At 33.0% G+C, this 14,145-nt stretch overlaps 1 protein-coding gene across 1 annotated transcript in view; it reads left to right on the top strand.

Moving 5' to 3' along the window:
- The window catches only part of LOC134848668 (neurexin-1-like), a gene marked incomplete in the record, with an annotated part of 223,124 nt that overhangs the window by 68,295 nt on the left and 140,684 nt on the right, over window positions 1-14,145 (top strand). Inside the window, 2 exon segments of the mRNA XM_063866185.1 lie at window positions 4,233-4,380; window positions 5,133-5,289. Coding sequence (XP_063722255.1) covers window positions 4,233-4,380; window positions 5,133-5,289 — 305 coding nt within the window.

The following is a 14,145-nucleotide window of genomic DNA, read 5'->3' as shown; positions in this document are numbered from 1 at the left end:
TAGGGCTTTGCACCGGTAAAAGCAGGTTTGCTTCGAAGAAAGTGGTAGAATATTTGTGCTACTGGTGTGTTTTCTTCTCTTCAGACAATTATCATTTTTAACCAGCCTTTTTCAAAGGATTATATTTTATTTTTTATTTAGGACGAATTTTTAAAACGTTAGGGGCGTGAATATTGCCAAAAGAACAATTTGGGAATTGATGAGCAATATATTTTGACCGATTAAACCGTTAGCAGCGAATCAAATTGCTCCAAAAATTAATGTGTAATTACTTTTTTCGGAATTAGGTTTTTTCAACTTGCAATTTTTGAACAATTTTGCTTATATTATCTAACAAATAGTAATGCCTTGAGATTATGTAAAAATCACCTGCGTCAGGACATTTGAAAAGTTATGGGTTTGGTTAAATTTGAATAAATAACGCCTGATTTATTTCATCTTATTGAACTGTGAGCGACAAATTCAATAAGTCTAAATTGAATTGAGGCAGGCAATTCGGTTATACGAAAACGATATTGCAGTATTACAGGCAAAACATATCACTTCGTTTTTAGCCTAAAGTATTGGGGATAAAAGAGAGGAGATGTTTTTAAAAAGCTATGTTTTTGTTTTTAAACGATTCATTAGTTCTTTCAGCATAATTGTTTCATTGATGGTAAAGGGCAGTAGGGAATTGGAATGCTTTGCCCAGCCACACGATCTTCTTTCGAAGAAATTCGCCGATTAGATAAAAAGCGATGTAATTTTTTCAAACTAATTTTTGTTTAAGATTTAAAAAGATATTTTAATTTGGCGGTAATTGTTTTTGTAAAGTATCAGAAAACTGAAAATCGTATATTTGGTCAGTTTGAGACATTTGACGCGGCTCAAAAATTGAAACAAACAACTTGGTTCAAGTGAGATGAGATATTACTCCACGCTAAAAGCTTCACTTTGTATTCAATATTTCGTGTGCGGATCCTCTTCTAATCTGAAAAGTGTAGGCTTTGAAAAACTTTATGAAATAGTAATCAGTTCTAAACTATTTGGGGATAGCCGGTTGGTGTGCATGTAGCACAGACTGTTCCGATTATATTCTTACAAAAAGTAGAACAACGTTTTTTCTACACTTTTCTTCAAATTAATGTCAATTTTAGTGGGTGGTGTGATCTGATAACAATACGATTGCATTGAGTTTTAGTGAAAAAGGCAATATCATTAATTTTTGTCTGCATAAAAAGAATTCTGACCAGACAAAAATTTGAAATATTTGCTAAAACAATCTCTAAATTCTTGCACAAAAATTTTAATTCTTTTTTAGATTTTATTTCCAAAAAAGCCCTAAATGAAGCTAAATTAATTTTAAAAAGTACATTTCCATAGAACGAGCGTTACTCGATCGTGTTACTTGCTCGAATCTGGACTAAATCTCAAAAATGTTAAACCACCGCGACGAGTTTTTGAAAAAATAACTTATATATCACTCGAAATATTCCGATGATTATATATTTTGTTGGTTTTGTGTGGAAAACCAAAAAAAAATTAAAACACACCCAAACATAAAGTTGTTCCGCATTTCCAATGGTCGAAAAAAAATGATTTTAAAGACGCTTTGTCCGTATATACAATCAGTTGGCATATTTGCTTGTTCTTAAAATGCAAAGGTGTGCGCTTCCTAGTTTTCCTCGTCTTGTTTTCATGATCTCGCCAATTTGAGAATTGTATTTATAGGGACAACTTTGAGATGCATCGAAATTTAATCAATTGTTTACAATAGAAACATAGTATAACACCAATTTAAAAAATAGCTTAGCTTCTGGTGACTGAAATAAACCCAAATCTGTTTTAAAATGTTAAATTTGGAGTTAGTTTCAAACAAAAGTACTCAATGACAATTGTTTTAGATCATGAAAAATTGGTAACATTTGGTTTATGTACATGTGCAGTTGGTAAGTTCCTACGCATCTTTGGGCTGTGGTGGGTTGGAGTTTGTGAAATTGCTTATTAATATATAATTTTTGGCTGACCATAACAAAGATTTTATTTGCAAAGGCCCCTTGGGAGCCATTATGAAAATGCATTAATTTTTCAATTTGAGGGGAATACGCCAAAAAAACGCTATTTTTTGGTCAATAGTTTTAGAAAACGAGCCTAAAAACGGTTTTCTTTTCAAAAATTTTTCTAAAAGGCGCAGAAAAATCTGTCAAAAAAAGGTATCGCAAATTATTGCAAATTGACTTTTCGGCTTCTCCTAAAGCATTTAAACGACCCTGTTTTGGTAAAAATTTCTCCGCCGCAGTCAAAATTTTGAAAAAACAGGCCAACACAGGCAATTTGAGGCACTTTTTGAAAATTTTGGACCAAAAAATTGCGCTTTCCGAAGGCGCATTCACAGAATTTTTAGGGTCCGTCGCCAAATATGGATAAATTACGAAGGCGCCTTTGGAAAATTTTTAGGGTCCCTCACCACATATGGATACCTCAAAATAGTACAAAGGAGGGACCATCGCCCCCTCCCCTATCCCCCTAAATCCTCCCCTGTAAGGAGATATCAAATAATGTCGCGAAAAAAGCCAATTTATGTATGTTTCCGCAGCTTTTTAACTCTTACCAATGAATCTGCCCTTGGTTTGGTTATGATCAACGAATTAAAAACATGAAACGGTTTTTTTCATTTTTCCGACCATTTAAAATGGGGAGGAACTTTGTATTTGGGTGTGTATTCGTTTTTTTCTTTTTTATCTTTTCCACGCAAAATTAGCTTCCACAAATAATCATCGAACTGAGTTGAGTGATATATAATAACGAAATTTCTTCCAGTCGTGATTATACTAACAATTCCGAGTGTTTAGAAAAACCATTTTGCCGCCATTTTAGAAACCAATATTCGAAAAATCGAATAAAAATTCTGCAAAAAATTAGTTTTTTAGCAAAAAGTTCAGCAAAAAAACTGAATTGGTTTTTTATTTTTTGTTCGAAATTTGTATTATTTACAAAGTAACTGGCTATTCCTTTTTATTTCTTCCTGTTCACTAAAAACGAGCAATATCAATCAATCAGAACATATTCATTTCTTAAGAGAATGGTCAAATTCAAAAGTTTTCAGAATTCATCTAAGCAGAGAAGGTAGTTTTGAAAATAAAATGAAACAATGTATTTCTTATTAGCCTTATTTGTACTTTTATTATTATTCGCTCAATCAACGCCTTTTTATCAAAACTTATTTAAGGTTTCTCTTTTATTTCAGGTCTAATCACGTCTGATAAACTTCATTTTTTATGAACCGACCCTATCTATTTTTTTTAATTATTATTCGCTCAATCAACGCCTTTTTATCAAAACTTATTTAAGGTTTCTCTTTTATTTCAGGTCTAATCACGTCTGATAAACTTCATTTTTTATGAACCGACCCTATCTATTTTTCATAGATGACACCGAGGGAGGGGCGTTTTTAGGCAGGTGCGCTTTCCTCTCCCATCGGGGATAACACCTCCTGGCCACCAAAAGTCCCCCTCACCCTTCTTTGGTACTATTTATACGATATCTAATTTCGACCCAGCAACCCTGCATTTGTTAATGTGCCTTTGGCGCCAAAATATGCTAGTTTTGAGGGAAAGGATGTTGAGCGCACCAAGAAAACCCATTTTTTTGGTCAAAATTTTCCAGAAAATGTCTAAAACCAGTTTTATTTGATTGTTTTTATCTTTCAAAGTTTTGTCTATCCGCAAAAAGTTTCCGCGGCAAAATGTTGTCTTTATACTGTTTTGAGAGAGCTCATTATACCAATCCTAGATCGACCCTTGATGAAAATTGAGTTTCCGTCATACAACTTGTTTTCAAAATGCCTCCTCGTTTTAAGGAGTCGGACAAATCATTAAGTAATATGATATTTTCTGCAATTTTTTTTAAATTCCGAAACAACAAAATCGTTACTTTTTTTCTTCAAAGTTTTGTCTTTATTTGGGAGTTAGTACGAGGTGCAGAAATTTGTTGCAGAAAAAAAACTGTTTTTGGTGTTCAAAGTTAAAACGCATCAAACTAAAACAAAGTTTTAAGTTAGATTTCATTAACAACCATGTTGAAAGTAGCTTTTGTTTTATTAACTTCTGAGAGAAAGCCTGCTGAAATGCTGATCTTGTAGTCATCGGAATGAAACTTGTGCCTGTCCGCTTAAATTAATGAAGTGATTTGTCCTTTCAAACTTTTTGTTATATTTTTCACAAGACTTGTCTTCATACTTGCTTACGTTTTAGATGACATTCAAATCACGCTGCGAGGAAAGCAGTTCATTTCGTTCAACGTGCCTGAGACTATGGAAGTTTCCTCTGACATAACCACCGTTCGGTTCCGCACTTTCCAATCCAGTGGACTCCTCTTCTATGTCGGTCAAAATCCATACAGGTATGCAGTGATGTCCTGGCCATGCCATATATTCAAAATATACACTAATTCATAAATTATACGTATTTTTTTTCCAAATTTTAAATTGCTTTATGTACGTTTTCTTGAACATTCTTAATTGATGATTTTCTGTTCGGAACATTATTTTTTTGTTGAATTTCTACGAGAAGTTGGACTGATTTCTTTTTTCCACTTGGTGAAAATAAAAACTGAAACTACCAATACTAGCTGTATTTTGTTTGCCTCAAAAACTATTCTTTTAATAATCAGTCTAGGTAAAAGGAAAGTTTTCCGAGCTGAATATACTTTGGCAGACTAAATAGCGTAGATAAGATTGTATGTGAAACACAAAAACATACAATTATTACCCAAATATGTACACTAGAAAACAGACAATTTGTTTCTAATTACGATTCGTGCAGTTCGAAACTAAAAAAAGTGATTTCTCGAATGATGAAAAGTTAGATATGTTCTGGCATTATTTTTATTATTTATTATTATATAACACCTCCCCCTTTGCAAAAAAAAAATTATGCCAAACCAAAAAGATCTGCATTTTATAGAAAAGTAATTTAAAAAAGAATGACAGATAGGTATGTTCAATTCATTATTTTTATGAATTATAATAAAAAAATACCTTCCCCTATTACAAAAAAAAACAAGAATGAGTAGAATGGGAACTAGATCCGAGCTAATTTGATTTGAATATTACTTTTACTATCACTTTGACTTATACTGTGATGACGTCATAGGAGTGGGGACTTCATGCAGCTGGCACTCAGAGATGGATCTATATACTACAGTGTCAACCTGGGCTCCGGCACCGGCTCCATTGCCATCAAGCCAGGAAACGCCGCCTACAACGATGGCAACTGGCACAATGTCGTGGTCGTGCGCGAGGGCCAAAAGGTAAGCTGAATTCTGATTAATTTTTCGATTAATAAATTGTTTTCAGGCTAGTATTTCAATAGTGATTGTTATAAGAACAACATTTACAACCATTAAACATTAGCCTGAGAGATAGTCATGAGACATTCTGGTCCGTTTTCAGACTTCTCCGTGCGGAAAATTAAGATTAAAATGTCGCCTTGATGATTTTATTTCAGCCTGTAAAGTATTGAGTTTATTGAAAACTAACCAAACTAACTAGCTGAAGCGGGGGCAAAACAGCGGCTGAACTAACCATTTCGTATGTTGGTCATTTTCCCACGTCGGTAAAGCAGTCCTAATTTAAATTCATCATCCACCCCAAAACCAACCCTGCCCCTGCCAATAGATCCCTCCGAATAGAAAACTATGGCTATCATTAGGGGCGAATTTAGGGGAGGGGGTGGATTGCTGGACGCAGCAGGAATTCGATCCCTTCATTACCCGAAGGGTCACCCTTTGGTATTATTTTTATGTCATACGCTATCGGCCAACCGATCCTAAAACTGGATATTTTTTCAAAACCTTACAAAATTTCCCAAAAACAGACTTTTTGGCCAGGTTTTCTCAAAAATTCTCAACGAATGTTTTTATGCTAATTTAAAAGAGCTCGGAAAATCAATTTGCTCGACCGAAAAAAAAGCCATCCAAATTTTCCAAAATTTTTCAAAACTCGCCACCCTCACCCCCTTCCTCCCTCGAGAAAATCCTAGATCCGCCCTGGCTATCATTAGAGGAGCATTGTTGGAATGTTTTTATGAGATGATAGTAATAGCCCGTATAATTTTTTGTTAGTGCATATTTTGGCTGAACTACTTTGTGTATAAAGTCACTGCGACTTTGCCTTTTGGCGATTGTATTTTTCTAAATCTTAGGTTGTGTATAAGTTTTTTTCCAGTAAAATTGTTAATCCGGATACTTTTCTAAAGAGTTGTTAGAATGATGAACTTCAAATCCAATATCCAAAAAAAACTGATCAGAACTCCATATGCCAGTGTAGTATTTCGAAATACTACACACACACAAAAGACCATTGTCTTAATTGTTTATTTAACGACCCAATTCTAAATTGGAGCGTGCCATTTAAATTAAAGCCTCTTTTCACTAAATCAGATATTGACTGATTTACTCTTATTAGGACTATAAAATCTTGTTTTGAAAATCCACTCCTTTTTAAATACTTGTCCAATTTTTCTCGTTTTTTCATGCTCAATATTTTAAAAGGGCGGCGATTATTAATACGTCCCTTTTAACTTAACTTGAAACAAACTAGATAAATATTTAGCAGTCTTGCCGGCTGCACTGAAATTCTCCTTGCTTTGATTAAGCAGAGGTGCACCTGCAATATGATGCATCAGAGAGAGTAATATGAATTTTTAATAAGACAAACTGAAGGCTGCGGTTTTTAATAAAGGGGACTAATAAGTTGAAGATATTTGATTTGAAAAAATCAAATAAAAACTAGTTGAAAATTCCCTTATTAAAAAGGGAGAACAAAGGAGCAGGTGAAACCTGAATAATTAAAGATTGAATCAGCCGCCGGTTTATGCTTATGAGCAAAAGGACTGGCCTGAAATCTTCAGTGTTTCATTTTGCTCAGTAAGCAGCAAGTCAGTTCTCTTCAGTCAGATCTTTTAAAAATAAATAATTTTTCTTTTCTGCCCTAACACTAAAATTAATCTAGCCCTTTTCACTTATAAAAAGAGAATAAATTCTCATTTTAAGTTTGAAAAATTATAAATCGAGATACTCGAGATTCGCACACCCGAGGAAGTCTGGACTACAAGTACCCAAAGGACTACGGCTAGACGATTCAGACGACCCAACCAGAAGTGCTGACTTGGACAAAATCAAGGGCAACCATACATACTAATCAGCCACCGACCTTAGTAAGAAGATAAAATATTGATGAACAAAATAAGATTAGCTCAACCTCCCCTCATAGGTATATTTCTTTAAGCTGTTCGATTCATTTATATAATCTAATAACCCAGTGCTCTGTATCTAACCAACTAATTAATTCATACCTTTTCTAACTATTGTTTCTACTCTACTTTTTGTCAAGACAATTTGACGATCTAAGGTGAGACTTATAATTTAGGATAAAATTACTAAGCATTCAACCAGCAATGAGCGCTTAGTAAAACTGGTGCGACCGCAGCAGAGAACTACTCCTTAAGAAATTCTTTTTCCAACAAGCTCGAAACAGCTTTTAAAATTCAAAAAAATATATTAATATTAGGATCTGTGAGTATTTGCCAGATTAGTTTCCAACCTCAAAAAGCCAGAGACAATGGGTATCTTTCGATAGAAACACAATTTCATTGTCTTCTACTTGACAGATATTCCTGGTAGGGTTCTTGCGAAATGCATCCCCTGCGCTAGCAGTCGCCCACGATATCCCTCCATCTCGAGGTCTATTAGACGGCTTTCTAACTGACATTAGCTCATGAACTTAACTATTATCTATTATTATAATAATATATAAAATTTCTGAAAGATTCGTTCTCTGCCTAAGTCCGCTAGTAAGATATACCCGTTTTGTCCAGTAATCCACTAAATTTTTGCCGAAACTTCAGTTTAAAGTTATCATCACTAAAAGTAACGAAATTCTCTATTAAACTAAAGTGCTCAAAAATTTATTAAATATCTTCAATTATTTTTTCGAGGGGGTTAAGTGGTCATATGTGCGATCTAAGAGTACCCTAAATTGAATGATAAATTGAATTCTTCATCACATTATCTCAAACCAACCACGCTTGTTGCTATTTATTCTAATCCTTCATCAATTCTCGAGGCTTATCCTCAACTTTTCTTAAACTCATTTTAATTCTATCCACCTTAACGTAACTTAAACCTAAATCATCCATCAGTAAAGCTACCAATTACTGAAACTAAGGAAGAAAATAACAAAAACCAAAAAGGAAGGAACGGATTTGAGTGTTTTTAATAAATCATTAGTTTTTTTTGACACAGTTTAAATATACACCTAATTAACAATAAGATTACGCACTAAAACCAATCTTAAACGTTAACCACATAACACCAAACACCAAGTTTTAGTTTCAGCACAAAAATATCAGGTTTCACAACAAAAACTAAGTTTAAAACACTGACGCATCCACTTTATATTGATAAAATAGGTTTCATATGATAGTATAAGCACTAAAAAATTGATTTTTACCAGCCAAAATTTTTGGTTTCAGTCTAGGTTTCAGTTTTAGGGTCAAACGTTTTAGTTAAAATAAGTATAGTTTCCGGTCAAAATTTTAAGTTTCTGTAAACGGATTCGGGTAAAACAGCAAAAGTTGAACTAGTCAAACCCAAATTTGGATACCATAAGTCAAAAACCTGGTCTTAAATGGTACGTTTTTGTTAGTTTCAGGTTTCAGAACACAAAAATTGAGTTTTTGGTCTCAAAACTGAGCTCCGAACGCCGAATTTTGACTTTCTAGAGAAAACTAACGGTGTTAAAACCCACCAAACCAATTTTAAAATTTGGTTCCTAAGGCTGAAACGTACGTTTCAGAATTGTTGTTTTTGGTTTCAGACCCAAAAATCTTGCTTCCCAAGTGAAATTTTTGTGAAATATTGAAAGATAATAGGAATCCTTAATGCACTAACAAATTTTTAAACTCAAAAAACTTCTAGAAGGTGTTGGTTTGAGCCCTCAAACTTATAGTTTCAGAAAACTAAAATCGTCGTTTTAGGCTAAAATTTTCATCTTTTTGGCAATTTTATTGCTGAAATAGAAATATATTAGAAAGACCAACCTAAATTTCCAATCTCAAAACTCTAAAACCAAGTGGTCAAACCATAGTTTCAGTTCTAGAAATCATAGTTTCAGCCCCAAAAACTTAGGTTTCCGCAAACAAATTTTTGATTTTGAAGTTACAAACCTGTTCAAAATTCTAATTTACACTAGACCAGCCATCAAAAACCAACTTTTTATTTTCATGCACCGAGTTTGAGAGAGTTTAAGAGTTTTAGGTTTGAGTTTTCAAAAACTAAGATTAAGATATCAAAAGATTCGGTTTTCTCGAAATTTTTTTGCAAGATAAAGCAAAAACCAGATATTATAAAGCGTATAGAAAATTTTAAGATTAAAAAAACTCAACTTCAGCTACCATAGTTTCAGGTTTCAGATTATCGTTTCAGTCAAAAAAAATTTCTAAAAATTTTTAACAAAAAAAATTAAGCTTTGAACCAATACTAACCAATAAAGGCATATAGTTGTATTGTTAACCATACCATAGCATCAACAAAACTTCACTTGAACAAAGTTTCAGGTTTCAGTTAAGGTTTCAGCGAATAAAAAACTTGAAAAACCTAGAAAAAATTTTAGAAAATTTTTTTTCCAAAGAAATTTTTTTATTTCCTTATCTTATTATTAATAACCTTTGTTAATATTCAAAAATTCCCAAGAGGTTTTCATTACTCTAAGAAATACTAATCAAATAGTACAACTTGGTTTATGGAAAAGAAAACAAACATCGTGAAATTAATGTCAACACATTTTAAAATTGACGTCAGTACAATAAATTTAAAACTCAAATTAGGAAATAAAGTCTCTAACATCATATGGTATATCACTAACACTGAGAAAGATCATATTAGTATACTAGCAAAACACCCTAACGACGATAAACACGAATTATACGTCTTTTTTCGACGATACACTCCAGAAATTGACACAATTCGTCAGCAAATAAAAATACCAAATAATATAATTTGTATACCGGAAGAGCGATTAATTGCTTCACTCCCGATTGCTTTTTGATATCATAATTTACCCAAGCACAAAACTACTTGCTTTTTAATCATTTTTTATTAAAAACAAAAAATTTTCCTTAACAAAAATTAAAAATTATAACAAGTTCATAAGAAAAAATTTAAATATTTTTTATATTGTTCATCATTCCCTAGATAAATATTTATGTCCCTAAAAGGATGTAAAATGCTATGACCAACTTTTATCAAGTAAATACAATAGCATTTAATTTAAAACTGAAATTAAAAAAAAACCACAAAAATTATTTGGTATATCACCAATATCCAAAAAGATCAAGTCACAATTTTGTCCAAACACCCACACAAAAATATTCACGAACTAACCATTCTTTCCAGCAGCAATACCCCAGAGATAACTTCCATCTTAAAAAAGCTTAATCAGCCCCATAGCACTATTGATATATCTAACAAAAATTCGTATTCATTGAACTCAGCAAACTTCATTGTAACTTAAATACAATTATTTCAGTCCGAAAAAATTGATCAGTACACAACACATCCAAACCCTTTATATATTATTAACAAAACATTGAGTGAATTAAACAAAGATGGCAAACGTAGTAGCATACCCAGATTTAGCTCTCGAAAAGCTTACCGGCTTAGATCCGAATGAAGATGCAAGAGATTTTCTTGATATAGTAGAGAAAAAGATAGCATTTTCCCTAGGCACTAGACCAGGAGACGCAGGTGACGAACAAGACGCATATGATAACAGACAAAGAGCCTTATTTGGTTCAATATTAAGAGGTCCAGCCGCTCAATGGTATCAGGGATTAGCAGCAAACTTACCTTGGAATGATATAAGAGATCAATTCATAGATAGATTCACTGATGATAAAGATAAGTATAGGAGACGAATAGAAGCAGAAAACAGAAAAAGACAACCTGATGAATTCATTAAAAGCTACATACATAGATTAAGCACCGCCGTAGACCGTGGATGGCCTAATCCAACTTTTAATGATGATCAAAAAACAGCAAAGAAAATGGAATTCTTTGTACGCGGCTTAAGCCCGCCAGGCTTGAAACAAAAGGCTCATCAATTCCTAATTGAGAACCCACCCGCAACATGGCAACAATTAAAAGATCATATTGCAACAAAAGACTTAAGTTTTGCAGTAAGTAGTGAGTTTACTGGAACAGCCTCAAGTAGTGTTGATAATAAATTGAAAATAGAGGGAATAAAGGATCAACTTAAAGAGTTAACAGGACTAATGAAGGATCATAAAATAAACGCAGCTTATAATCCACATGAGCATAGAAACCAACAAAACAACCCAATGTTTTGCAACTGGTGTTGCATGTCAGGCCATACGATAAGACATTGCTTTAAATATAACGATCAAAAGGAGCAAAATTATGACTCGCTTCAATTAAGAGAGAATTCAAACCGAAGTTACCATAACTACAGCAAGAGTAGGTCAAGAGTAGACAACAATTTCAATGAAATAAATCCCCAACATGATTTCAGGCATTTGTCAAATTACAATGAAAGTTCTCAATCGCGTGACAGTTCGAACAGTGAAAAATCCTTCAACGAAAATAACGATTGTCATTCACCTTACCAGATCCACAACTTTAGTGATGATGACATTTCAGGAGACTATACCGATAATGAGTGTGAACTTGTGAATTTAAACTAGATCAGTCTCTGTCTGAACCAAAAATACAATTATATATTAATATATACCAACATCCCGTCGGAGACAGAAATAAAAATAACGGTCTGGAAACCCAATTTCTTCTAGACACTGGAGCAACATGTTCGCTTATTAATTTCGACAGTTATGAACAATATTGTAAAATACAACCTCTACAGCTGAATAAAGAAAGATCAAACACAGTTGCTGTTAATGGAGAAAAACTTAACCTTATAGGTTATACTAACTTTGACTCAACTTTCGGTACAAACACTGATAATCCGGTAAAAATCAAAGCATGGATTTCAGCCAAGAACGGATGCGATCTAAATATATTAGGAATGGATTTCATTTCTCACAACATTAAATCAATAAACTTTCCAAATTTGAACTTAGAATTAAAAAAATACCCAGATATAACAGTTCCTATCAGTATTATAAGAAGCAAAAGTTATCCATATCTAAGCTTTTATCAAAATGTACTTCTTGATAAAAAAATAACTATTGCACCAAAATCATCCCGCGTAATTTCAATTTCTCCAGCAGGCATGCTTTTCAAAGTAGGAACATCGTTTAGAATTGATAAGTCCTTAGAACAAAAAGGCATCAATGCAAAAAGCACTTATTGTAGGAATGAAATTAAGTCAATGCCTATCGTACTAAAAAATTCCAGAGAATCAAAAGTAGACATAAACAAAGGTGTAATAGGCCAAACGTTTGAAAACATAGAAAAAAAATAAACCCGTTTCTTCGTGCTTTAAAACATTAATTTTTATTAAAGCTTTTATAACGCTTAAAAATTTGTGAAGTTTACCTAAAGTTTTGTATACTGAGCAGTAAACTTTGTTTAATATTACTAAAAAATTAGATTACGAATATTATCCTACAAATGTACTACAATGAATAGCGGTTCTGTATGACACCCAAAAGGATATGCCAAAATGCATGAACACGGATTTAATTCTTAACCGAGATCGAAAACAGTCAAGTACGCTAACAATTTTGGACCATCCTCAAAATCAAATAAAGATAGAGGGATCGGAACCCAATGGCTCAGACAAAAAAATTGCAAAAGGCCAGGAGTTTAAAATATCACAGTTTTACGAGTCTATATTAATTTCATTTTCAGGCGGTTTTATCAACTGAAAAATCAGTTTTACACTTAAGGGAATGTCAAATTACCCTACGTATAATAACGAGAAATAATAGAGTGAAACCTTTGATGAAAGAACTAGCCAATGTAAAATTGTAACAAACTCATTCTGCGAAATTAATTTGCACCATCGGATTCCTCTTAGGGCCCAAGTAGGGACCGATGACATTAATTATTATCTTTATAGTTTTCAAGTTACAAAATGCAAACTAGAAGAAATTCATCAAAAAGGGAAATATCACCTCCTTTCTTCTCAACACATTGAGTAAAATTTTCATCAATATTCTTTATCATAAAATGGGCGAACAACGTTTTTCGACCCGACCCGCCGCAGATTTATGCCAGCATTTGTTGGTGGCTTCATGTAGCCTTTTTAAAATTATGGTACCATATTCTTTCAACAACGCAAGTGCTTGTTGGTGGCTGTATGCAGCCTTTGAGACTCTTATGATTCACTCCTCACAATTTGGCCAAAATATCAATTCGGTAGTTCAAAATCCACAACATGCAGGCATTTAAAATCTTAAAAACCACAAATTTTCAGAAGCAACACTTTGAAAATTGGATCGCATCATCCTTAAGATTGTTTACGTTAAATTTTTGCATCATAAAGTTCAGGATGACTTTCTGTACTAAAGATGTGAACATTGATTGATGCAGAGGATTAAAACCAAAGAGAAACTAATAAACTTATCTTTTTGAAAATTATACAGTTTGCAAATTGTCTGTTTAATTTTTCTTTTCTACGATATTTCATTTTGATTTGATTCTAATTCAAATCTTTTCTTTTTTCTATCAAAAAATATAACAAAAATTGCTGGTTATGACAACCAGGTGGACATATATTTAAGATTAGGGGTTAATTAATGCCCAAATTTTGATTTTTGCTTTAACTACATAAGTTTAATATCTGAGCTTAACTCAGTGTTGTAAAGTGCTTTATTCCTGTGGTTAATAAACACCATGATCGTCTTTCTTGATTTGTATTCCTGTGGTTAATAAACACCATGATCGTCTTTCTTGATTTGTATTCCTGTGGTTAATAAACACCATGATCGTCTTTCTTGATTTGTATTCCTGTGGTTAATAAACACCATGATCGTCTTTCTTCATTTGTTTTCCGTGGTGGGTTTGTGTGAAACCACAAGATTATATTTTCCACCTTTTATATATATATACAATTTTACACTTTGTCCTTCATCGTTCAAACATTTGATAATTAGCCTTAATATCCGAATGTAATTCGGGATTTTG

This window comes from Symsagittifera roscoffensis, chromosome 6 (assembly GCF_963678635.1).
Source record: "Symsagittifera roscoffensis chromosome 6, txSymRosc1.1, whole genome shotgun sequence".
NCBI lineage: Eukaryota > Metazoa > Xenacoelomorpha > Acoela > Convolutidae > Symsagittifera > Symsagittifera roscoffensis.
Note: the sequence above shows the minus strand (reverse complement) of the source record. Positions and strands in the feature narration are given on the sequence as shown.